This window comes from Rattus norvegicus, chromosome 11 (genome assembly GCF_036323735.1).
Source record: "Rattus norvegicus strain BN/NHsdMcwi chromosome 11, GRCr8, whole genome shotgun sequence".
Taxonomy (NCBI): Eukaryota; Metazoa; Chordata; class Mammalia; order Rodentia; family Muridae; genus Rattus; species Rattus norvegicus.
The window spans coordinates 69,645,309-69,672,485 of record NC_086029.1 but is presented as its reverse complement, the minus strand read 5'-3'; the positions used below and the strand labels follow the sequence as shown (position 1 = coordinate 69,672,485).

The 27,177-nt window shown below is 46.1% G+C and overlaps 1 protein-coding gene across 4 annotated transcripts in view; it reads right to left on the bottom strand.

Moving 5' to 3' along the window:
* The window catches only part of Boc (BOC cell adhesion associated, oncogene regulated), a 75,307-nt gene that overhangs the window by 31,524 nt on the left and 16,606 nt on the right, over positions 1–27,177 (bottom strand). For all 4 annotated transcript variants that reach the window (NM_001108317.2, XM_017598158.3, XM_017598159.3 and 1 more), the window contains exons 2-3: positions 6,177–6,353; positions 5,107–5,385 (exon numbers count right to left, since the gene is read on the bottom strand). In NM_001108317.2, the coding sequence (NP_001101787.2) occupies positions 5,107–5,385; positions 6,177–6,258 (361 nt within the window). In that variant the 5' untranslated portion in view covers positions 6,259–6,353. The remainder of the gene's footprint in view (positions 1–5,106; positions 5,386–6,176; positions 6,354–27,177) is intronic.

The following is a 27,177-nucleotide window of genomic DNA, read 5'->3' as shown; positions in this document are numbered from 1 at the left end:
AAAAGGCCTTAATGAAATTGTTCAATGTGTCCAAAGCATCCCCTGACAACCTACAGGGACCAAGCGAAGGAGGCCGCATGAAGCTGGTACCTTTACCCTCTGGGAAGGTGTGATGAATAGTCTTGGTTGTCAACTTGACTACTTCTGGAATTAACTAAAACCCAAATGGCTAGGTACACCTGTGAGGGATTCTTTCTTTCTTTCTTTGTCTTAATTAAATCATTTGAAGTGGGAAGGCCTACTTCTAATCCGGATCTTTGAAGTGGGAAGATCCACCTTTAATCTGGACCACACCTTCTGCTGGCAATCTACATAAAGGACTCGGAAGGAGGATGCTTGCTGTGCCTTTCTTTGCCTGCTAGCTTTCATTCTTCCTCACAGGCATTAGATCTTACTTCTTGAGGATTTGGGCTCATACCTAAAGACCAGCTAAGCCTCCTGGACTAAACTACTACTAGATTCTTGGACCTTCCTTTCGAGCCATTGTGAGTACCCAAAGTGCAGTGCTGAGAATCTCACAGGTGAAACCGGGGGCCAGTAAGAAGTCTGGAGTCCCCCAGCTATCTGCTGTTGATTTTGGAGCAGAATGAGAGTTATTGGTTGAGCCATATGGAACTGTAGTCATGTAATAAAATGTTTTTAGAAAGGAAAGAAGGAAGGGAGAAAGGAGCTTGGGGTCAAAGGCATTTTAAATATCAAGTGTCAGACTAACCAGGAGATCTGAAGTAATGCTTTAGTGGTGGTAGAACATTACCAAAAAGCAAGGTTAGATTAAACCACTGGTTCTCTCCTAATGCCCTGACCCTTTAATGTAGTTCTTCCTGTTGTGGTAACCCCCAACTATAAAAATGATTTTGTGTTGCTACTTCATAACTGTAATTTTCTACTGTTATAAATCATAATGAAAATATCTGTGTTTCCTGATGGCTTTAAGATGACCTCTGTGAAAGGGTTACTTGACCCACAAGGGGTTGTGACCCACAGGCTGAGAACTGTTGAGTCAAACAAGAAAGAAAATTCTCCACAGGGCACAGTAAAATGGTTCCTGCTCACAAAGCATGGGCAGGTGGGGAGAACATGGGTGAATCTCTTTGAAGAATTCTTGACTTCTAACTCTATTTTTACCAAAATCTAGAAGCTGATGCTATCTGGTCAGGATGAAGTCTACTTCCTAGCATCAACACAGGATAAGCAGAGGCCTAGTCCAGAAGAGTTCTTGAGGGGCCTCTCTATCCTTGAATCCTTGATTCAGATCCTTGACTCTCCCCTATAAGGCTCTCCGTGGTCCCTAGACAGAAGCCAAGATGAGGCACGTTGCCAGACAGGCTACACAGCATTGCTTTGTGTGAAGATGAATGTGTGAAGGAAGGCCCCCAAGGAGGTCTTAAACGCACTCTCCTGCCCTGCCTGCCTCTAAACGCAGAGGGTGTCAATGGCAATCTCATCTATAGAGACCGGTCTCCTTGTACACCAGCCAATCAACAAAACACAGATCCATTCTGCTCAGGAATGTGCTCTAAGAAACTTAATCTAACTGCTGAGTCTGGGCCAGACTTTCCAGTGGCATTAAACCAAAGATAGCACCCCGTTTTCTGGCCCCCACCAGTCTTCCTAGCAGCCCAATGCTCCCTCCCTCAATCCTGGGAGGCTGCAGCTCCACCCCTCTCCCACTCCCTCCTCAGAAGGACACCCACCCCCACCTGCTCACCCCATTTCCCCAAGTTCTCCTTCTTTCTAGTCAGACTCAAACATTTCACTTCGGATTCACGTCTGAATGACAAGCTCTTGGCTTTCAACTGAGACCAGCTCCACTTCAGCACAGGCCCTCTCTGCCAACCACACAGCCTTTCAAGCACCAGAGAAAGCAGGAGCCAGGAATTTTTTTTTTAAAATAAATACGGTAAATTGAATTTTCTCACACACAGATATATTTTGAATCAGACAGGTCCAAACTAAACCACCTCGTCTCCAACTCCCCTTTCTCCAAACACTGAAAGGTTCAGGCTGGATAGACAATTAGAGAGCATCCTCAGAGTCTGCAGACACACGCTGATCATTTGCAGACAGAATCTCTCTTCTAGAGGCTCCTTGAAGGCACACACGTTGAAAGGCACATCTTACTTGGAATAATAAACAACTGGGAAAGAATGAATTGGCCAGTGACAGGAAATACTTCAGTCCATTATGGAAGAATGCTACTGTAGGGGAGAGGATAAGTGAGTAGCTAAGGACACAATGGGGTGCGTGAGAGTCATGGTTACATGATATTATATGTTAAACACATATGCAGAAGCTCATTGGTCACCCACTTAGGATCCAGACCCTTCATGCTTTACTCTTAGGCATTTTATACTCACTGAAGCAGAGAGGTGAACTATCTATCACATGGCCCAAGGAAAATGTGTGTCCTACAGGGCCAAACGGGAAAGATAAGAATAGGAACTGTATTACTTACTCATATTAGAACAACTGTTAATACAATTTTTTTAAATCCCATTTCTCCTCCTGGTCCCTTAGTTCCCAATAGCAATGACTCTGAGGCTAATTATTATTAACCACTTCGGCCATAAGGTTTGGCTCCTTCCCTGACTGACTTACAAGTTATTTAACCCACTGAAATTATTCCGTGTCTACAGTTTGGTTAGTTACCTCTCTCTCCTTCAGTCCTGGCTGGCTTCTCCCTTCACATCTCCTTTGTGCCTCCCATCTACCGGCTGGGTTCCATCTGTCTCCTCAGTTCATCATCTCCAATCTCTCCCTGAGGCTCCTTTAATTCTCTCACTATTTCCCAGAATCCTCTCTTCTTCTGACAGTGTCCCACCTCCTATTTCTGCCTCAGCTCATTGGCCACAGGCTTTTTTATTGACAGGTGGTGATTTACATTCAACAACATAAATACACGTGTATGGATAAGAACTGGAAGAATATAAGCCAACGTGACAACCAAGGTTGTGTGAAATGGCAGACTTAGGGGTTGCATTGCTTTTTACATATTCCAAACTTCCTATGTACAATTGTAATTTTAAAATTGGTAACAGGAAGTAGGGAACGCCTCCTGCCAAGAAGCGTGCCTCTGATCTTGGCCACTCTCGATACGATGCGATGACTCCTACCTATCTCTATTGTCTTCCTCTTAGCCTCCAACATCTCCTCCTCCCCGTCCAAGCAAGCCAGAGGAGAGCACCTAGCTAGACTCTGTCCAGCACTTAGCCTGCTCCTAGAGACCTGATGCTCAGAGTCAACAGCATTCTTTCTGCCAAGAAAGAGAGTAGCTCTGTGTGGGATGGGGAGAAATATATCTCAAGGTCAAGCTGGAACCTCAGGAGGCGGTAGAACTTGATATTTCCTAAGAAACCAGGAACACCAGCAGCGGCCCTGATTCACTCTCCCATCTGGAACCAGAGACAGGGTGAAGCCTTTCGCCCTTGCTCTCCTGCTCCCTGATTCCTTGACACCCTCCTTCTGGGGCCCACAACTCACGCACCTCAGTGATCTCAGTTGACTTCAATAGACCCAGATTGCACACGTTTTCTCCCTTGGCTCTATGGTGTAGGAGGGTTCCTAGAACCACATCACCCATAAGCCCAATGGTGATCAAGACACGGAAGCCCAAAGCAAGCTTATCAACGATAAGTGGACACTATTAAGTTATGAGAAAATAAGCCCTAGGAATCTCAAAGCTCATATCCGAACATATAAAGTCTTGACAAATTTCCCTGCATCCTGCGTTTCATGTGGAAAAGGCCCAGATGGAAGGAATTCTTTGTTTCCTGGCTATAAGCAGACAAGAATGAGTACCAAGGCTGCTCTGCTGGGTTCAGGAAAGCATGTGAACAGTAACTGTCATGAAGGACTCGTGAACGAAGGACTGGAAATCAGATAATAAGCACCTGATGCATGGGCCATTGTACATACATCAAGTGTCAATCGATGTCCTGTACCATATGGCCTAACATAACAACTTGAGTAAGGAATGCAGAGTGACAACTCGCATTACCTGTCCCAGGTGCGGCTTCTCATCCAGCTACAACTATCAAGACACTTGACCCTCACTTTTTTAAATTGGATCCTCATAATACATACTTAAATTGTTTATACAAATTATGTCCCACTTAAGACCTTGTGGCAAGAAGTACAAGGAACCTGAGTCAACCAGAATTATCTCCTTGTGTATGGAGAGTGGGTGGGAGGGGGGCTGTGGGCCATTTAGCTCTTGGCTTCCATATATTGGCCTGGGGATGTATGTTCTTTTAATGTAATAATCACAGAAAATAGAGATGAGAAAACATCAATTCAACATCACAAGCCGAATGCCTACAATGACGTCAATCAACTCTCTTACACTGAGAGCAGCAATATAAGAAAAGAGAGCCCTTAAAAAGAAGAAACTAGAGAACGAGGAAGAAGGCAGAGTGTGGGTTTTGAGTGAGCGTCCTCTCTTCCTACTCTTCTCCTTATCCATTTGTTAGAATTTGGCATTTGTTCAGAAATTTATATTTAGGGTCTGGTGAGGTGGCTCAGTGGGTAAGTTCATTTAGCCCCGAGCCTGATAGCTTGTGTTCAGTTGCCCCTCGGACCCACAAGGTGGAAGAGAACTCACTTCCACAAGTTCCACCTACCTGCAGTTACTTTCTCTCTCACACCTGCATGCACATACAAATTATAATGAAAACGTAAATAACTTATATTCCAGGCACTAGGAATATACTGAGGCCAAGTTTGGAGTGCACAGGCTCTCTCCTTAGCCCTGCTTTTAAAACCCTGACTGAAACTACTCTGACAATGAGGAAAGAGGTAAGGAGTGGCCAGGAAGCAGGTGTCATATCTTACTAAAACAAGTGACCAAGTGGGAAGGTGGTGTCAATTTTGGGCCCCCAGAACGGTTCACTTCCTGTTCCACATATCACCCTACTCAGAAGAGAGCTTCTCCAAGACACCACAGCCCCCCAAGAGTGTTGAGCGGCCACCATGTTACCCTGACAAATGTCAGCAGCTGGGGGCCCCTTTAATGTTATGACTAACAGCATGGGATAGGGACAGGGGCAAAGAGAGAGAGTGGGAGAAGGTGAGACCATACCCCACAGAGTGGCAAAGAAGTACACTCACTGGCTAGTGTCACCGTGGCTGGCACACTGGCCACAGCTCCCGCAGGCATCCGAGCCACACACTGGTATCGTCCCACAGTGTGGTTGTTGAGGGCAGCAATGACCAGGGTCCCACGGGTGATGAGGACACCTAGAGCATCATCCGAGCCATTTAGCTCCTTCCCGTTGAAGCGCCAAGTCACGTTCACCCATGGTGGCTCCACCACACAGCCCAGGATCACAGTTCCTCCGAGCTTCTGGACAGTGGACATGGGCTGGACCGTGACCTGAGGAACCTCATCTGGAAAAAGAACATCAATGCAGCAATGAACTGAGCCTCCCTACCCCAAGAAACTGCCACCACTACTGCCACCACCTTTTGAGAAACTCTAGATGGCACCCAGGTAGCCATCTAGAATTCAGCACCCAGGCAAGCCAATCCTCCCTAGCAACCTAACTACCCATGCCCATTCGCCACTCCACCTGTTTCCAGAAAGTTCCTGTGCTACGTATGTGGTAATGCAGTATAAAAGCAAGAGTTCGGGCTCTGGAGTTGGACAGACCTGGACTGAATCCAGCGTGGCTGCCTCTTAACTGTGTAATTCTGGCCTTTCTGTAAACTGAGGCTGGTAATGCCTGACTCAGCATTCTTGTAATGCTCACAGAGTACACCGATGGCTACCCTTTGCTCACACAATCAATGCAAACTACAATCAGGTGTTTTTAATGCGCCTCCTCTTTTACCAGCGTACATTTGATATTACTAAAATACAAAAATATAAAATATAAAACCATAGCCAATACGGTATTGTCCTGATCACTTTTTTTTTCTTTTTTGGTTCTTTTTTTGGAGCTGGGGACCGAACCCAGGGCCTTGCACTTCCTAGGCAAGCGCTCTACCACTGAGCTAAATCCCCAACCTCCTGATCACTTTTTATCTGGGGTACTTGAGTGTGGTACAGCCCGAAGGTAGGTAGTGATGTTGTACTCCTAAAGTACTCTAAGCTGCTTCAGGCTTTCAGCTGACATTAGGATAAAGTTGCTCTTCTGCAGGGTGGTGGGGCAGGCTGAGAACGGAAGGAAAACACTCACTCAAATCAGCCAGGCAGCCTGCTATGGCTAAGAGGAACCAAAGCAGTGTGAGCATAGGCTGCTCTCCTCGGCACGTTACCATCTTCCCACGAAGTATGGTGTGTCACAGAGGGATCCAAGCCGAAGTCCCATAAGCCACGCGTGACCCTCGTGGAGATACTGCCTTCCCCTGCAATCCTGTCGTGAGAGAAATTGGGAGAATGGCCACGGTGAGAATAACTGGCACGTGACCCATCCCTCAACCTCCTTGTCCATCACACTTGGAGGAAGCACTCAATATGGCTGTGCTGCTGGAAGACCTGGGGCTCTTCAGGACGTATCCTCATCTGAAGGATACGTCTTAGCAGGATTCCTCCTGCACGAGGAGGTAACCTCATCATTGAAACAATGGTAGAGCCCTGTCTAGGGACTGACAGTGAGGACAGGGGAGCCCAAGGTATGGAGGGGTTGAGAACTATGGAAAGGCCACACAGGGGCAGTGAGTGCAAACACAGGGGGACAGACAAAACCATCCTTCCATTCGCTGTCAGAAGTTACGTATCCATGGCTATGTAGCATCCCATGTTGTCCTGTAGAACATTGTTGGACAACGCTGTTAGATGTAAACCGAGTTCCTCTTTGGGGGAACGTTCCTCATTAATGAATCCTAGCACCGAAATGTTTCCTGAAAACCTTAGTTCTCCCATACTCCCCAGACCTCACCTATGTCCTCAGAAATTTTTATTCTCAAAGTAGACTTGCCTTCCTAAGCTTGTCAGCAGCATCTATTAGCCCAAGCAGAAACAGAGAAAGATGCCATGTCAGCCAGGACTGTGTAGAGCTCGATTTCAGCGTTGCCTTCCACTTCTCTCTGCTGCTGGAGCTGGAATTCTGGGGTTTCCCCCTCCATGATTCACAGGGCTGCATCTTTGTCCAGGTCCACAGTCCCTGCACAATTCTCACCGCAGTGCCTTTCCAGCTGCCTAATACACTATCAGCCACCCTTTAAGACCTGACCAAAAGCTGCCGTTCCCCTATTCCACAGTTATCCCTATAGCTATGGTTCTTTAAACGATTCTTCAAAATCACAAAGCCATCTACACATCCCAACACACTCTTCTGCTACTGCCCAAACCAAGGCATCACTCTCTGCCTTCGGCTGATGTATCTGTAGCATTACCAAATAAGGAAGATGGACTTTATCAAACAAAGACATCAAAATGAATTCCAGGCAATGTTCCAATGACCACACAGTGGTTAAACACCATGCCATCATGGGCACGCGGCAATACTTTTATGTGAAGTAGAGTTGGAACTTTTGTTTACTTATTATTATTATTATTATTAGTAGTAGTAGTAGTAGTAGTAGTAGGTAGTAGTAGTAGTAGTAGTATAGCCACTTTGGGGTACTTGCACACATGCACGTAGAGGCTAGAGGTCAACATCAAATGTCCTCGATTTCCTTCTACCTTATTTTCTTTCACACAAGGTCTCTCATGTAACCTAGATCTCAGCCAGGCAGTGGTAGCACACACCTTTAATCCCAGCACTAGGAAGGCAGAAGCAGGTGAATCTACAGAGAGAGTTCAAGGACCAAGGATAGCCAGGCTACACAGAGAAACACAATCCAAAAAAAAAAAAAAAAAATCTCTGAAGCTCACCAATAGGGTAAGGCCCTGAGGATCTTCCTGTCTCTGCCTCCCCAGCACTGGGTGGCAAAAGGCATACACTGCTGTGCTGGGCACACATCTGTGTGGCTTCTGGGAACCCAAACTCAGGTCTTCATGCTTGTGTAGCAGCAAGTATTTCCCTGACTAGACGCGCCCCTCTCAGTGCCATTCCTTGTGGCTTATAAGAAAGGGTTAACACAGATTTAAGCGTGAGCATGAGAATATTACTGCTTGCTAGAACAGCAATGCCAGAATAATAGTAATAATATTAGCATAATAATAATGATAGAAGTAATTAGAGAAACATTACTCACTTAACACATGAGTATGAACCGCTCAAGAGAGAAGGGTGTTCAAACATAATGCCAACAGCCATTTATACAATTTTTGTGGCTTCTGACGCTACACTGTTTCAAAGACTTCCTTCCTTCCTTCCCCTCTCCCCCCTGTGTTTTATTTTGTTTTGTTTTAAGACAAGATTTCTGATTAAGTAACCAGATGTCCTGGGACTTGAGACTGGGCTAGCCTAAAACTCACAGAGATCCACATGCCTCTTGCCCCTCAAGTGCTGAGATTAACAGCATGTATCGATGAGATCATAGGGTAGTTCCTGAGGCTGATAAAACTATGGGTCACAAAGATAGAAGGAACCCTAATGATCGTAGGTTGGTCACAAGAGAGTTAAGATATCTATAATTTTTTCTTGAGTGTATTGCGGGGTGTACATGTACATATGTGAGTGCATCTCTGTCTCTCTGTTTCTGCCTGTCTCTCTGTGTATTTGTGCGTATTTGTGTGTGTGTATGTGTGTGTGTGTGTGTGTGTGTGTGTTAAACATCAAGATCTCTCGCTGAATCCAGAGCTCACCAATTTGCTAAATCTACTGAACCTAGTTAGCCAGTTGCCCTGGGGATCCCATCTCTCTGTCCTGAGAATTGGGGTTATAGGCAGGCTATGACACCCATGTGCCTTTATTATGTGGTCAATGGTGCCTGAACTCCACTTTATCCACAGAGCCATCTTCTCAGAAGGAAATGGTTTGACTGAAAACAGGATTCATAATCTTATTCTTGAGATTCTCAAAATGTTAAGGTTTCCAGCTGTGAGGGATAAGGTTAAACTCGAAAGTCGTATAAGCTTAGGCCTTAAGCATGGTTTGTGTTTAATGTTCTTACACAAGATATCTTTGTTTAAAAGGCTGAGTTGAGAATTTTGACATACTATGGGAACTTCTGCTCCTGTTATAATAACTTAATAAGCCCAAGGGCTGTTACTCATGAGGTGAAGCTAGGATAAGTACTGTTGGAGACAGCAGGGGGGTGAGAGAGCCCCTGCCCTGCCCCTGCCCCTGCCCCTGCCCTTGCCCCCGCCCTGCCCCGCCCTGCCCCACCTCCCACCCTACCCCTGCTCCTGCTCCAGAGACAACTGCAGCTCACATAAGATGAATGCTCCCATCAGCACACCAGCCCTGTGAGGTAGGGAGCCATGATCTCTACAGCTGAGGAGACCGTGATCCAGAAACTTAACAGCGTATGGCTGTCAACCTGTATGCCTGGGATGGAAGCCGTGTGGGCTGCATCCAGAGCCCTGAACTTTCTGCTACTGAGGCAGTCTTCCCTACCTTTCCTATCAGGACCCTGTACCCATTGATTTATTTTATTTTATTTTTTTTAACAGATTTTTGGGTTGGTTTTTTTTTTTAAGATTTTATTTATTTATATATGTGAGTACACTGTCTCTGTCTTCAGACACACCAGAAGAGGGCATCAGATCTCATTACAGGTGGTTGTGAGCCACCATGTGGTTGCTGGGAATTGAACTCAGGACCTCTGGGAGAGCAGTCAGTGCTCTTAACCACGTTGAGCCCCATTTTTTAAATTCTTAATCGACTTTTTCCCAGTGAGACGATGAATTAAAATAGTGCCCTGCAAGAGTTCCCAGTATAGGGTTTCTTTTTTAAGGGAACTAACTCGTTCATGACATGCCCCAGTTTCTCCATCCCCTTAAGGAGGCTGGCACCAACTTTCTTCCCAGCCCAGGAAAGACAGATGGGGAGAGGGCGAGAAGGAGAGAGGGAATAAGAAGGGAGCAGTAAGTAACCGAGTGGAGCAGGCAGACAAGGCAGGCCAGGGGCTGCTTCTAGAGCCTACAGAGGTGTTTGGGTTGTAAAATGGACAAAGGTTTTACTGAGGAAACCCAGCCCAAGCCCCCTACTGCTTTAAGGGGGCAAGTCAAACAATTCCCATTACTCCTACAGCCTTGGTAATTTACACAGCTCAGAATGGAAACAGTTCTCACTGCCACTGCCAGCCACCATCCTGCTATTACTTCTTGGGCAACCAGGCAAAAAGACCTGATGTGGTAAGGGAGTGAAAGAGGGGAGAGGAAGCAGGAAGGAGCTGACCCCAAGGAGAGATCCTGGGGTCTCATTCTGTAAACATAGAATTGTGACTAGGAAAAAAATCAACAACAACAATACCTGTGTGGCCCTGAACTTTTTTCCTGACTGGCTAGGGAACCTGAGTTCCTAGTTAATCATTCAAGACAGCGTCTTACACAGTAGCTCAGGTTGGCCCGGAGCTCTCTGTGTAGCTCGGGCTGGTCTAGAACTCACAGCAGCAGCTCAACACGCTACAGAGTTTTCTAGGTGTGAGTCATCACTGGCCTACGTTCATTTTACTTTGGTTTCTTATTTTATTTTTTTGAAGTGTTAGGGATTGAACCCCCAGGGTCTGGCACGTGACAGGGACGTTCTCTACCACAGAACTATAGTCCCCAAATACTTACTTTATTTTTGACTATTTGCTTTGAGACGTGCTGGTGACTGAGCCCAGGACCTAGTGTGTTTTATATCATGGGCACTTCAGACACTTCCTAGACCAAGGTACCTGCTGTACTTGATCACATAACAGTTCTCAAGGTGTGAATTTCAGAATCTTACTTAAAACACATACGAACACATACATGTCTTTCTACATCCATTTATTTATCTGTTATCTGTTACAAATCTATCATCTGTCACCTGTCTATCACAGATTATCATCTATCTATCTGCCTATCATACACATGAATATATATATATATTCATATATATGGAATAGATGTCTCCTAAGAACCTTTTTAAAATTATGATGCTCGGGCCCCACAAAATCTGAATGTATTTAAATCTGAGGGAAGAGATGGGGCATTAAGTATGTGAATTAGGATGCCATTCCCCCATATGGACTTCTGATTACACACACACACACACACACACACACACACACACACACCCCTAGAATCTAGCTAGAATGGAGTTATTTATGGTTCTTAGGTGTTAAAAGACCTGCAGTCTTACAATTTCATAAGATGTATGTACGTATGTATAATCTATGCACAGCTATGTATATGGGAAGCCTCAGACGGAGACACCCATTGCAATGTGACGTTGCCTCCCCTGAAATAAGCCGGGTGTTTTCCCAGTTGGAGGAAGACACCAACCAGTAAAGCACGCTATTTTTCTTGGTGACATTAAAAAGATGTCTGGATCCATCTTATATTCTTCTGCATTTTCTCAAAATACCTAAAGTAGATGAGAAAATGACTGCTTGCCATGAATTCTAGTCCGCGAGGACTAGTGGCTCTCCATTTCTTTTTTTAAAAAAGATTTATTTTATTTATACAAGTACACTGTCATTCTCTTCAGACACACCAGAAGAGGGCATCCGAATCCATTACAGATGGTTGTGAGCCACCATGTGGTTGCTGGGATTTGAACTGAGGTCCTCTGGAAGAGCAGTCAGTGCTCTTAACCACTGAGCCATCTCTCCAGCCCCAGTGGCTCTCCATTTTTAAGGGTAATTTGCACAGAAAGTTTGTCTGAGACACTTCACTCCTGAGGTAGACATTCCCTTCTGAAATACTTGGCCTCCCAGCAGTCGTTTCTGAGACAGTCTAAAATCAGCAGCAAAATATATGTACCTTTCTAGAGTTGAGAGGAATTGTGGCCTTTGGATATTTATTTATTTTTAATGGTTCAAGAAAATCACAAACAACTGAGAATAAGAGGCAGCCTGTTCACTCCTCCCAACAAGGCTGGCTGAGCACAAGGAAGAGAGTGAGCCCCAGCAAGGATCGCCTCTCATCCTGCCTTACCAGCTCAGAAGCACCAGGCCTGCGCCAGCCAGCGGCAGGAAAGGATAATCAAGGGGGCTCCTCAGGAACAGTTGACTGGCTAGAGTGAGATCTGACAGACAGAGCCTTTTGTTCCGCTGGCTGAGAAAGGCTAGACAATTCAGTATATCTGCCCGGGTGCATGTTTTGACAGGCTTCCAGCTTCGCGGAGTAAGATCCCCTTTCCCAGAGCTCTGTGAAGGCAGAGTTAAGTCTCTTGTCCCTGGCTGGAGGCAAGAAGTAGGTGGCTGCAAGTGTCAGTGGCCCGGGTCTTAAAAGAGCAGGACTTTTATACAAAAGATCACACTGAAGGAGGCATTAGGAAATCACAAGCATTTATTTCTCAGAGGGATGAACATAAGAGTTTAGAGGGATTTAGGAAAAGGAATTTCTAAAAGACTACCAAAACACCGAGTGTACTCCCTTGAAAATATATGGTTAAAAAAAAAAAGAATGTTTATTTTTACTTAAAACGTTGTGCTTTACCCACAGACCTAATTAAAAGGAAACATTTTAAAATTGGAAGGACCTCAAGAAAAACGCAATCTGATTTAGAACAACATCTAGTGTGTTTCCAGGCAACCGGCTCTCCCAATTAATTAAGCCAGGAGACTAGGGTGACGAGGCGGGTCTCTGAATCGAAATTCGGGGCTAGTGTCATTATTGGGTCCCACTCTACAGGCTTTCAGAATGGTTTCTGAACTTAGTTCCTTAAGCATAAAGATAATATTGCCTGTATCGGCATCTGTCGCTGCAACGTGTGTGTGTGTGTGTGTGTGTGTGTGTGTCTGTGGGTTTGTCTGTGTGTCTGTGTGTCTCTGTGTGTGTGTCTGTGTGTGTGTGTGTCTCTGTGTGTTCGTGTGTGTCTGTGTGTGTCTCTCTGTGTGTGTGTTTGTCTCTGTGTGTGTGTATGTGTGTATGTCTCTGTGGGTTTGTCTGTGTGTCTGTGTGTGTGTCTCTGTGTGTGTGTTCGTGTGTGTCTGTGTGTGTGTGTTTGTCTCTGTGTGTGTGTTCGTGTGTGTCTGTGTGTATGGTCTGTATATTTGATGTATGCACATCTTAGAAGTGTGTGCCCATGTATGCAGGTAGAGGCCAGAGGATGGCATCGGGTGACTTTACTTGATCACTCTCCATCTTTTATGTTCTTGAAACAGGGTCTGTCTGTGCCAAGAAGCTCTTCGAATCCACTAGGCTGACGGGTCAGTGAGTTTCAGGGTTCCACCTATTCCCCCAGTGCTAGGGTTACAAGAGCATATGCCCTCCCCCAGCCCAGCTTTTGTACATGGATTCTCGAGATCGGGACGCAAGTCTTTGTGCTTCTGTGACAAGAATGTTGTGGATGGAGCCATCTCTCTAGCCCCACTGTAACTTTCTCTATGGTAATTCTCATCATTCTTATCATAAACATACAAATGGATTCTAATCTTCTAAAGCTCACCTCTTAAACCCTTTATGATACAGACTGTGGGGTGACAGGAATGCTCTAGAGTGCACTGTCCTAAACAATAGGCAACAACTGGGCCATATGCTAACAACAAAGCTAGACTTCAGGTTTGCTTCAAGTGACCACCTAGGGCTGGGGACTACTCCACTGGCCAGCAGAGCTCTAGATTAATATCTGCAACATCTACCTAGACCTCTCTGGTCCTCCTTTTCATTCTCTCTCTCTCTTTCTCTCTCCTCCCCCCACTCTCTCTCTCTCCCATCTTCCTTTCATTTCCAATTCACTTTTGTATGTTAATGGAGTACATCTGTGCATGTGGTTGCAAGTGCACGTGTGTTCATATGTATGTAGAGGCCAGAGAACAGCCTTGGATGTTGTTCTTCAAATGCCACCCCCCCCTTTTTTTTGAGGCAGAGTCTCTTTCCAGGCTGAAACTCCCTTATAAGCTGGCTAACTAGCAGCTCTGAGATGTGACTGTCCCCCACTCTCAGTGTTGACACTACATGTGTGCAGTATTATTCTCAACTTTTTAAAAATATGGGTTCTGGTGTTCAAACCCAGGTCCTCCTATCTCTTGTAAGCAGTTCACTAACAAAGTTCTCACTCTGGTTCCTCCTCTTCCTCCACTTTGTATGTGTGCACATGTGTGTGTGGGGGGGATGTTGGGGGGAGAAAGTCTTGCTGTGTAGACCTGGCTAGCCTCAAACTTGGGATCTTCAACCTCAGCTCCCCTAGTGCTAGGGTTACAGGCATGCACTGCCCTGTCCAGCTCCATTCTGTTGTCAAATAGGGGACAATTATAACCATCTGATGCTCTCACACAATGCACCATGCTGCTTCAAAATAGATTTCTTCCTTTAGTCTTTATCCAGGTTATATATGTGGATTTATTAAAAGCTCTACATGTATTATGATTTATACTGGGGGGAAATACTGCTGTAATCTACCACATAGAGACAGTATAGAGACACTGTTAATAGTAATGCATGGTTTTATTTCTTAGAAACCTATAGCGAAATGTGTGATAGAAAATTAACCCAGCAAATATACTTGAGCTCTTCTCCATTTCCCAAACTCCTCTAAAGCTGGTTGAAGGTCATGTGACTAGCAATGGCCAATAAGATGTGAAGATGTCATATTCTACTTCTTGGCTAAGCTAGTCATGAGCTAGAGAGCCAGGCCTGTCTCTCCAGGTGTGGTGACCATAAGTCACACGTTTCCGAGAGCACAGCTACAAGGTGGGAGAAAGCATCTTAGCTTGTGATATTAGAAGAAATAAACCGTCCTTTCTCCAAACCACTCAAGTTCTGGAAATAGTCTTATGGGCCAGCCTTAACCCTTATTCTAAAAGTTTGGCTTGTAATGGAGTCAGTCGTGATGAGAGGTCACAGATGAGGGCATTTTCAGGAAAAGCTTTCTGGATGTGGTGGTACTGGACTGAGCCTCTGAGGGGTGTCCATGGAAGGGAGAGGAGGACATCTATATCAAAAGGTGAAGCTGAGAGGTGGGAAAGGGGCTCAATGTGCAGGCTGCCATACCAAGCACTCAGGCACTGGAAAGACTTTTCTGAAACAGTGTGTGGTCTCCCACCATTTCCCAGTGTATTCCCTTACGATACTATGAGCAACGATCCCTAGTACAAGCCTCTCTCACCAGTTAAACACACAGAGGGAGGAACTAAGACCAAGTTAAGTCGGTAAAAGTCTAATCTTATTTGAATGACCCCTAAATCCTGGCCGTTCTATAATCATTAGCTAATACCTTAAGACACAGGCCGGTTTGGGGGCAGGAACACCGCTGTAATCTCTTTCAAACAGTCTGCATGGACACTAATTATTTTGTTGACTTCTCATCAGATGCGATTCCATTACCAAAGCTTTCCCCTCCTCCCGTGGTCATAGAAGGGTCAGCTCCACCACTTGCCCTGTTGGCATGCACGTAGATTATCAGCTCTCTTCAACACAGCTCCTTTGCAGCCGTCTCTTTAAGCCACTTGCTCTTTTGTGAGAGTTAATTTAATTAAAACTAAATAATATAATCTGAAAATCCACTTACGGGAGAACAAGAAGGCTGAGGAGAGAATGAATGAGTGGTTTAGGTCTCCCTGACACAGATACACACACACACACACACACACACACACACACACACACACACACACACACACCTCCTCTTTACCCAAGGGATATCTTGGATAGTTCGAGGACTTGTGACACTGGGGGCATCTCGATCAAAGATTAGCAGACCCCTCTCGCCCTCCTCCTTCTGTTTTAGACAGGAATACAAGCTGAGGGAATTGCCACTTTCTCCGGGGCCACAGTAGAATTGTTCGGAATCACCTTCAGGAGCTCGCATCCCACTTTGGAGACCAAGAATAAAACGTGACAGATGGGATGCTAAGACAGAGTCATGCTGTGAAGACCAGGGGTAGAGTGTGAAATTACCACAAAGACAGGGAATTTCATAACCTGTCACGTTTGGGGCAGAGCAGTATGCCTGCCCTCCATGTCCTGAATCTGTTACAAGAAACTTGTAACAGGGGGGCTTTCCCTCTCAGGCAGGTGGGAAAGCCTTACCTTCAAGGCAAAGGCACCTGGGAGGTAGAGAGAGAGAGAGAGAGAGAGAGAGAGAGACAGAGACAGAGACAGAGACAGAGACAGAGACACAGAGACAGACAGAGACAGAAAGACCCTCTGCCACTGAGCTCTTAGTAAACGCATCTAACATAATTCCTACCTCAGGCAAGGGAGGAAGAAGTTGCCAGGGAGCCTCATTTCTCTGTGGCTGAAAATGACCGTGCTGCTTGTGTGTGCTAAGGACACACTCTTTGTCTCTGTCTCTGTCTGTTTCCACGTCTCTCTGTCTATGTGTGTAGACAGACAGACAGACAGACAGACAGTTGCTGCTTTCTCTCTAGACCGAGAACGAGTAAAGGAAAATCACCTTTTCTCTCCACACTCCCCTCTCAGTTCCCTCTCCCTTACTCCACAGAAATTCCATTTGACAACCCTGCTAATTGGATAAGAACTCCTATCCTCCTAGGAGGCTGTTCGCTTCTCTTTTCTTTTACTTTTTCTTTTTCTCTTTTTGTTTTTGGAGGGCTCAAAACAGGGTGATTGTGCCGTTCTTTAACAGGAATTCCATCTGCTTTATTTCTCTCTCTCCATTCAGCGCTCCTTCTGAATATTTATGAAGCCTTCCCTCTCGCCCCACTCCTTACAGCCCCACCTCCACCCTCCTACCTCTCTCCCCACACGGCTCCAGCCTCCTCCCCTTCCCTCAGAACCGGGACAAAAACCTTCCAACTCCCCCCCAACACTCCTTGCTTTAGATAAACACAGGCAGTGTCAAGTGTGAGGAGAAGCAGGGGGGAAAGGAGGGGGTTCAACTGCCAGTCAAGCCCCTGGCCTTCCATGCGGCCTGGGGGCCTACCCTAATCTGCTGCATGCTTGCCATATGGGGGCTGTGTTGCCCCGGGAGACACTAACAGGCAGAACGGAGCTTAATAGAGTCCATATTCATTGTGATGCAGTGAGGTAGCCCAAGGCACCGAAGCCCCTTTGCTGGTTTCATTCTTCTGTTTCTCTCTCTCTTTCTGGTTTTTTTCCCTTTTTCTTCCTTTCTTTCTTTAAAAAAAAAAAAAGAAGGCCTGGTCCCCAGAGAGCTCTAATCTGGGGAGTACTGGGCTGCTGGAAAAGACGGTCCTAAGGTTAGGAGTGAGGAAGAGGATGGTGCAGGGGAGGCCAGAGAAGAGGCACGGGATGGACACGTCAGGGGAGCACAGGTCAGGGGAGCACACGTCAGGGGAGCACATATTACCTAAGCCTGAGACTGCACACAGGAAGGATGGGTTGGGCGGGTGAGTGGGTAGGATTTAGGATTTATTCTGACACCCTGCCTATGTAATCCCATCATTCCCTTCCCCTAACTCTTGGCCATTGCAGGGTCAACTTCACTCACTAAAAGCAATGGCACCACTTCTCCAGGGAGGGTGCCAGGTCCTTGACCAGTTCCAGGTCCTTCCTAGTTCCCTTGAAAGGCTCAGGAGGTATGGAAGGGTCAGAGGCCCCTTAAGTATGAATTCCTGGCTGAGAGAGAAGTCCCACCAGCTGGTCCTGGTTGGCTCACTTCCTCCTCTGGCCAGGAGGTGGTAATAGCCCTGAACAGTCAAGGCCCAACAGGTCTTCTCCCTGAGCGAGTGGGCAGGCCTTGGCACAGGTGAATCCACTACGATAGCCAGCGCTCCTAAAGATAAGGGGGTTGGGGGGGGGTGACAAAAGGAAAGAGAGGAAAATGTGCTCTACTAATCTTCGTTCTCAACACAGTCAAGTTGGAAGTTATGATTAACTACCACGGGCGGTGCTTTTATTTTTATTTTTTTCTGATATTAAAAATGCAGGTGGAAATAATTTTTACAATGTTGCTTAACAAAATAATCCAAAATATTATCATTCCACTGCCTGGTGCTTGTCTCTATTGACAAGTGGCCACTACACTGGAATGGTCCCAGGTTCTTTCTTCTCAGCATCTTTTTCTTTTTTTAGTCAGCATTTCATTCTGCAGCCAAGGCCGGTTCCAACTAAGTGGTCCTCCTGCCTCAGCCTCTTGGGTGCTGAGATTACAAGCACATGCTACCACAACTCTTTGCACTGTCTTCCCCTTGCCTTCTAGACTATCAAGCTCAACCAGACAGGTAAAGATTTTAGTACCAGCCTTGGATGGTGGTGCATTCCTTTGATGTTTTCTCTTGGGAGGCAGAGGCAGGCAGATCTCTGTGAGTTTGAGGCCACCCTGGTCTACACAGTGAGTTCCAGGATGCCAGATCTGGATAGTGAGACCCTACCTCCAAAAACAAAACCAAAGGTTACAGTAACATCATAGCTACTGTCCGATACACGAGCGTCTTCCAGCGCCATAACTAGATGCCTTGGACACTCCTCAGTGTCTTGTGAGGTGGGTGTGTGACCAGCCTGTTTGGGATTTATTGGTGCTGATTAAATACCTTGTCCATGATCACACACACAAGGTAAACCTCAGCGTCAAGGCTTGAACCCTCGGTACGTTTTGTTCTTCTGAAGCTTCTTTGTAAGGAGTTGAGGCGTAATAACTCAGACGATTTTGGTGTGGATTCAGCAATTAATCTAATAATTGTGAAGGTCAAGTAGCCACATGAAGATAATTGTCTCTAAGAGGAGAAAATAATGCAGATCCCACTTTATGAAAGGAAAGTGAGCAACTGGATGAGATGGGGGAGGGTGGCGTGTAGATCAGGTGACTTGAATAGGAAGAATTAGGGATGTTTTTTAACCCTTTGAGTTCAGTTTCAAAAAGAAAGAAAGGAAAAAGGAAATGGACGAGCGTAGCCACTTTGATAGCTCCCCAATTGAGAGCGATTAGCTGAGGTTCAAAGGCTGCACACAGCCTCCCAGGGTCTTTGCCCTTGGCCTGCAGTCAACCTTTCCCGTGACTTCCTCCCACTCACTCTAATCTCAGCAAATTGTATTTCACCCTCTGATCCTTCTACTCGAACACGCGTCTTCCTTTCACTTCATCCCAGAGGAATACCTCACCTTCGAGCGCCTCTTCCTTCATAAACCCTTCTACAACTGTCCTTCATTCTACCTTCTGGCACACTTTGCACGCCGGATACACTCCAAGGAGATCTGTGAGTCTGGACGAGTGTGGCTACAATACAGCTCCTGATGGAGAGGACACAATCTCTGAGGCCAGGGTGTGCAAATGCATCCTAGCATCCCTTGGTCCTTCCCGTGGCCATACTCAACGTTTGCCAAATGGAATGGTTTGGTCCAGGTAGAAGTTTGAGGTGGAAGAGGAACATTGAAAGGGATTATTTGGGGACTGAGGAATCTTAAAAAGAATCATCAAAAGGTGCCAACCAGTGTGGCTACAGCCAAGTGCTGTGGAAGCCATATGCTCCTAAGGACTAGGCAGCACCCAAGCAGATCCTCCCGGGCTTGGACCCTTCGGTGAGCGTCAGCTCTTTACATCTCTTCAGGCTTGCTGCAGTACGGGGCAGACTTGATCCAGGGTGGTACCTGCCTATGCTTCTGTAAGTGAGCCCTCACTTCAGGCTGAAAGAGACTGGCAGGGAAGGGGTAGGAGGGAGCTGTTGAGTCAGAAAGAGGAAGACAGGTCCAGGCCTGAGGAGTTGAAGGAAAGAGCATGGGGTGGGGAAGAAAGATGAGAACAGAGACCTGGGAGAGTCAACTAAATGAACTGAGCTCCCAGGATGTGCTCAGCCCAGTGCCTAGTGCTTCATAACCATGGTCACTTTGATCTTCCGCACTCAGGGAAGGCACTCAGGCTGTCCCCACATAGAGGCCAAGTAGAGGCCTTACCCAAACCCTTCATGGTAGCTTATGGCCTTAGACTTTAGGGCTCATCTTAAATTTGTATTGCAGACACAAGTCCCTCTACTCGTGACAATTTGGGGACTTAGGGTCAAGCACTAAAGAATGTTCCACTGGAGGATCAGGTATGGGTATTACTGTTCTTACCCTTGGAGTGCCCTATAAGATAACCCGAGGTTATTTAATCTCTTTGAGCCTTGGATTACCCTCTGTGAAAACGAGACTGAGTACTTTGATGGGCTCCTAAAAACAATTAATGAGATAATGTGCAAACAGCATTCTCTCAGTACATTCAGAGAGCAGGGGTCATGACCTTTCTGCTGAAGTCAGTCGCTGGAGATTTGATTTCAGGCACCGGCACTGTCACCTGGTGGGCCTTTCAACTAATGTCATTTCAGACCAAAGGCATGTTGTGTTTTCCACAGCTCTAGACACATAGGATGTGTGGCCTTGGCTCTTCCTTTGTGGGCTGTATACAGTTATGTAAGGGATGCCATGGCTGACGTTCATGCGTGCATTGGAAGGTCAAGGAACGGTATGCAAACAGCAGTACATCGTATATGATTTACAGAACCTCACAAAAGCTATGTTCTCTCTCTCTCTCTCTCTCTCTCTGTGTGTGTGTGTGTGTGTGTGTGTGTGTGTGGTATATGTGCATGTGGAGATAGAGGGAGAAATCCCTGGACAAATTCCCATTAGTTTCTAATGTTCAGTCTCCACCCAGGTCTCACCACCATCTATCTACTATAACGTAAGCTAATAACCTCCTCCCCCTTCTGCATATGCCCTTTCTGCACTCTTGATGATGATAATGACATTAATGATCATAATTTCTCCATAGAGTGCCTCTACTTGTTCAGAGAGAATGGGAGAGATATTCCCACCCAACAGCAGGTCATGTGGCACCAGAAATTCTGAGGTAGTCTTTACAGAGGGGAAAACATAACCAGAGCTGCCCTCCAGTATCTACTCCCAGCTCCAGAAAGGCTCTTGCTTCTGGGCTCGCCTAGAGAATGCACACAATCCCAGGGAAAGGCATCGTCACAAAAGGAAAATACCTAGTCTTTCTGTCTATGTGTTTCTAAATACTGAGGGTGGCTAGAACTGTTCTCAACAACACATCACAGAGTCAATTCAAGCACTGTAGTCCCTGGAGAGGAAACAGGTATATGTTCTTCTAAATCTCCTGATGCTTAAAGAGAACAAATCAACAAAGGAAAGCTGATATTTTATAACCTAGATAGATAGCTGGGGTTTTTTTTAAAGGTGAAATCAAACCCTTCCCAGGACATATGCTTAAAGCAGACCTTAAAAGCTTGAAGTCCTATCTCTCAGGGCAAAGGAATCAGTGTGTTAGCATAAACTCCACTGTCACACATAGGCTCACAGCAAGTCCAACACAATGTCTACCTGTAAGCTCCTGATGAAAACAAGGGGCCCTGAGAACAGGGTGCTCTTATCAAAGGAAATTCTCCTAGGAGCAGGGTAATACTCAGCCATATGCAAGGCCTCAGGAAGGTTCTTCCTCCAACCACACAGAAGGACAACAGAACTCGGGTTGGAAGTGGAGTAAGAAAAGCAAGGGTATCCATCCTATTCAGTGATCACCCTAGGAAGAAGAGAGAGACCCACTGCTGATAACCACACGTCACTCCTCTAGAGAACAGTGGGGCCCTGGGGATAGACTGAGTGCAGTTCGGTCAGCCTGCAGGACGCTGTATGCACTGTCCAGAGGGCTAAGAGGGATACGGAGAAAACCAAAGCCAGCCTCTCTGACATCTTTTGGTTAGACCCAAGTTAAAACCCATCATGAATGGCCCCAAGAAAGGTGAGTCACATGATAGACTGATTTCACTAATCACTAAGTGCAGGCATCAGAGGAATGGTGAAAGAGATGTGAACACATGTTACTACTTTCCGCGCATGTGTGCATATGTGTGTTTGGGAACACACTCATGTGCCAGAGCTTAGAAAGTCAGCTCTCAAATATAGCTCATTTTATAAAGCCCAAAAGAAACTTTTCCTCTATCATCCATATTCATCTCTTACCCAGTCCCAGGACAGTCAAAGTCTGATGGTCCCAGGACAGAGGCTGAGACCTAATAGAAGTAAGTGTGGCAAGGTCTCCTGGGTCTCACTTTTATCACATACACAGCTGGTTTGCTTCCTTGACACATAGGAAGCATGCTCTAAGCCAATGTCTGCTAAGCTGTGCAAACCTCATACATATCCCAGCCTCTCCCAGGCCCAAGTGTAGTCTATGCATTTCAGGTCTGGGAAACTCCCGACAGAGGGCTTCGGTGCTAGCACGGGATAATGGGAATGATGGAGGAGGCATTTGACGCCCCGGGCAATGGCTCCCTGTGGCCCTTTTCCAGACAGTACCCAAACCTTTCCACTGTTCCCAGTAAGTTGGGCTGGGTGAGGTGTGCTTGTGAGAGAAGAAGTGGGGAAGGACTGAAAGGCTGTGGGTAATGGAGTAAGCTTGTTTTCATGATAGTCATGTCAGGTGTCCCCCAGCCAGTGGCTAGGCAATCAATTCTTTATATTCTCTTGCCTGCTGAAGCAAAGGTTCCACAATGGTGATGCTCTCATCCACAAGGGCATCTGTAGCCATAACACACATCCAGGTATTTAGAAAACACCTTTGAATCAGCCAGCAATGACTTAATTCCTTTCCTATGTCCTTTTCTCACAGTGATTAATAACCAAAGCAACGGGCTCAACTTTCACGTGGCCCAAAAAGCTCTCAGGTTCTGTGACCCTGACAGAAGGAAGATCAGACCTGTGTGGTTCTGGGACTGAGTCAGGCAAATGCCAGGCAAAAGCAGCCCCAACCCTCTCAGCCCAATTCTCACAGGTCTCTGCATGCCTGGAGGACATCTGAGGGATTCAAATGAAGAACTAAGTCTAAGGGTGAACTGGCCAAGCTATGAAAGGCACCAAAGCTTGAACTTAACAGCACTGAGCCAGAGATGGTGTACCTCTCCCTCTGGAACCGGTTTGCTACAGAACTACAAATCTATCTCGTACTGAGATGGGGGAGCAAATACAGATTGTACTAGTAAGGCTTCTTGAATAAAGGAAGTACAAAGTCAGTATTGGACAGTGACTAAAGTTACAATTTGATTCTTTTCATTGGCATCTCCCTACCCACCCCCAATATTCTAATTATGTGCACCTTCTGCCTCAAAGACAGACACAGAAAGACACACAGAAACACACAGACACACAGAGATACACACAGACACATATGTACACTCACATGTACACAGGCACATACAGACACACACGGATACACACAGACACACAGATACACACAGACACACATGTATATACACATGCACACACAGAGATACACAGACACATATGTACACACACGTACACAGACACATATGTACACACACATATACATACATACACACACAAACACACACACACACACACACACACACACACACACGTACACACGCACACATGTGCATACGCACCCTGAGCAGAGCTGCAGCTCAGACTGGTAGCTGTACTTTAGGATCAGGACAGTTTACTTTCCCATGTGACCTTATTTAAACTCTCTTTCTTCACCACCTCCCTGACCCCCAAAGCATACACACGGAGTCCCTTGTCCCACCTCCAACCTTTCCTCTCTCAATTACCAAGCTCTTTTAAAACGCCTACAATTTAAATAAATACCACTGTGGGAGTGTGAAGCAGGCTGCGGTCCATCTGTCAGTAAGTCAGTCCCTGCCTTCTGCTGGAAGCCCCCACCTCACCCCTGACAGCTCTCCCCAACTCATGAAGCATCCAGGCCTTAGTGCAAGGCTGGCACCTACAGGGTAAACAAACACATAGAGTCTTGCAGCTGGACCAGGGGCCGCTGTTTATGCAGGATCAAGTGTGGGGAACTGCTGCCAGGTGGTGATGGGAAAAGCAGAGCCGGCAGGCTAATTCTAGTCCACCAGCTCCCAGGCTCCCACCACAGCCATGGAGGATGCCCTGGAGAGGGTCTGCCACTCCCAGGTACAGGGCAGGACAGCAAGCACGGCGATGCAAGGACAGTCGCTGCAACCTTGTAAGTCGTGGCGGCAGGCACCCTGCCATCTTGCCTGTTGTTAGACACCAGCAGCCACCACAGTACATGGCTACTGACAGGGACATGGTGGCTATCTGTCAATTACACAGACAGATGAACTGTGTTCGTCCCTGTGTTACAAGGTTACAATGTGGGTAGTGGAGGATGGTGGTGGGGACGAGGTTGGTGGGTACTGCCTAAGACATTCCAAAAACCTACCAAACGATAAAAGATGTTACAGACTCACACCAAAAAAAATTTAGAGAAATGCTACGCATGAAAATCCAGTCAGATTTCTTTGCTTCAGACCTTTCAGAACCTTTAATTTTCTGTTACACAGCATGAATCATCAAGATAGAGTAGGCACTGAGTCTGTGGCCACAAGCTTGGACTCACATGACCCCTGGCCTGGGGATTATTTGAGAGTGCCTTTTTTTTCAGTACCACTAGTGATAAAGATTTTTGCCAAACACCCTTTTAGACATGCTAACCTAACTTAAGAGGTCCTTGGAGATTCAGTTTTGAAATTAAAAGCAACCCCCCCCCAAAATAACATTTGAATATATCTGCAAGTAGTTGTTAGGGGTGTCATAGAAAAATGTCAAGGGAATATTTTAATATCAATTATGTCTGAAGATTAAGAGATTTGTGCTTTTCACTTAAAATACCAGAAACTGTTAAATACAATTCATCATTAACAAGACAACCCCCCCCTCCATAAAGAGAAAGCCTATCCCAAACTACTACCATGTCATCATCGAGCTATCACTTTCCTGTACACCTGCTGGCCTCATTTCCAATAATCCCTTGGACCCGCAAATGTTATTTGTCTCATTGTCAAATCATGGTTTGCTATGCTGCGTTCCAAGATCAGGTCCTCGTAACCTGTTTATAAGCATCATCTTCCTACGCTTCAGGATTCTGCTTTCTTACCACACTGACATGGAGTTCTCAAAACGGGGAAGCGGGCTGACTAGTTTCATTAGCGACACTTGACTTTCATTGGGAAGTTGTATGAAATATAGCATGTATACTTTGCTGACACTGCTGTGTTGGGCAAACTAGCGTTTAGAGAATGTGTCTGGGGGCTGAGAACATGGATCATCTGGCAGAATGTGTGGCTGGCATGCATGAAGCCCTAAGATTGATCCACCGTACTACGTGTCAGCACGCAGCAGAGTAGAGCTTAAGCAACATGACCCCGCCCATAATAAAATCCTGCATTTTAATGCCTGATATTTTTGATGCTACTGATGCTTCAGAATGGTACCTACAACCTAAAACAAAACTCACATCACCAAGTCAGCTTACTTATTTGCATAATTATACAAAGGAGCGTGTGACCCTGCTTAAAACTGCCACATGGTTTCCCACCAACAACCACTGACTATATTACGTAATGTATCTGAGATGCTTACGGCATTGTATGCATTCACAATTTTTATATAAAAGAAATTAAAACTTAGTTTTCCTTGTTATTAGATTATAGTATTTGGGAAAGTGTGTTAGATATATACAGTACATACAGTAATTTGATAAACTCACAGGAGGCAGGAAGGTCATATGATCAAGGTCATTTTTACCTACACGGTGAATTCTAGGCCTCTCTGGACTACGAGAGACCCTGTTTCCAAAAATAAAGCAAGCCGCTGCCTTTTAGCTGCAAATCACCAATTTCCTACTGATTTGTAACTGTCACCGAGATTTAGTGGGTATATAATTATAAACCAGGTTTTCATGGTAAGCAGTGTATGATTAAGGCACACATTTAGGTCGAAAAGAAATACCAATCTTGACACACAACCAAGACAATTATTTAACCATTGGTGGAACTGATGAATAAGGCAACCATCTCAAATACGTATGTGACCTTGCTTGACCTCTAGACAACTCCAGCCATCGTATGGACAGTCTTCTCAGCCCCACGTTACAGGCTGAGAAGTGAGACGAGGAGATGCTAAGCTTGCTCAGGGGCAGGACTCCCAGTCAAACCTCCCGAGGAGCACAGTAATGCCAGGCAGCACTGTAGGCAAAGCTCAGGAGTGGGGAGAGAATAACTGTCAGGCTTTCATACCCTGCCCATCGCACTGTTCAGCCAGCTTTGAGAATCCTGTGCAGATGTCTCTGACACAGACATCCGGAAAGAATGTCTTTAAGCGAAGCACTGGCATGAGATGCGATGTCCGGAATAAGGGGTTTCGTGCAAAGATCTTTCTATAATGTTTGAAGGAAAGTGTTACAATTTTAAGAGTTAACTTCCCCATCTCCTATGTTGATTTGTCTAAGTATTTTACTGTTATGAGTATGTGTGTCTGTGAGTGAGGGCCATAGAGGCTGGAAGGTGCTGGATCCCCTGGAGCTAGGATTGCAGGAGGTTGGTTGTGGGCCCCGTGACACGTGACACGTGGGTTGGGGATGGAACTCTGGTATGGTAGAAGAGGAATTTGAATGCGTATACTACAAAGCCTAAGAAGGTAGAGACATTCCCTTAACAAAGGAGAAACCCAGGGTTCATAGATCCTAAGGAGGAGTATCCCAGGGCCCCACTTCCCCTAAACACCAGATAAGACTAGAGTATTTGGGCCCCACTGGAACACTGTTTGACAACCCAAAGGGTTAAGAGCCTCGGCCTTCAGCCCCAGGCCTTCCTGGTCCCCACAGCGGGGAGGAGACAACTTCCACCCCCACATTAGAGTCCATGGCCTGCTGCCTTGGGCCCTCCCACTCCAAGAATGAAGCTGCCTGCTGCCCGACTTATACCCAGACCGGTTTCATCTGCTTCCAAATCCATTTTGTGTCTTAACTTCTGCCAAGAATAAAAATTTAAACACACACACATCATGCATGCATGCATGGGAGGGAGGAATCAGGCTGGGACTTTAAATGGAAAAAGAGTAAGCAGAGAGAGGAGGTGCAGGCCAGCTGCTGAAAGTCAGGGCCTGAGAATGCTCGGGCCAGCATACCCTTCTATGTGACCTCTCCTGTCTCTCCTCACTCAACTGCATTGCCTATCTACTCAGGCACTCACTCACAGCAGCTCAGAATGGTCCTGTGCCTGCCGGAAGTAGATCCTTGTCCCTAACACTTGGAAGAACACCACTCCTTGCTTGCCCTCTCAGCCATTCCAAAATGAATTAAACAGTATTGGAATGGTGCATGGCTCAGAGTGGGTGCAGACAGTCTGCAAGCTACCTGTGGCTACACCACAAAGGAGGTGGGAGATGGACTCTCCTTCTTAGGATTCTGCTTTACCTCTTCCAGGACCTGATGCTTAAATCTGGGGACTAGAAAAACAGCTCTGCTCCAGAAACCA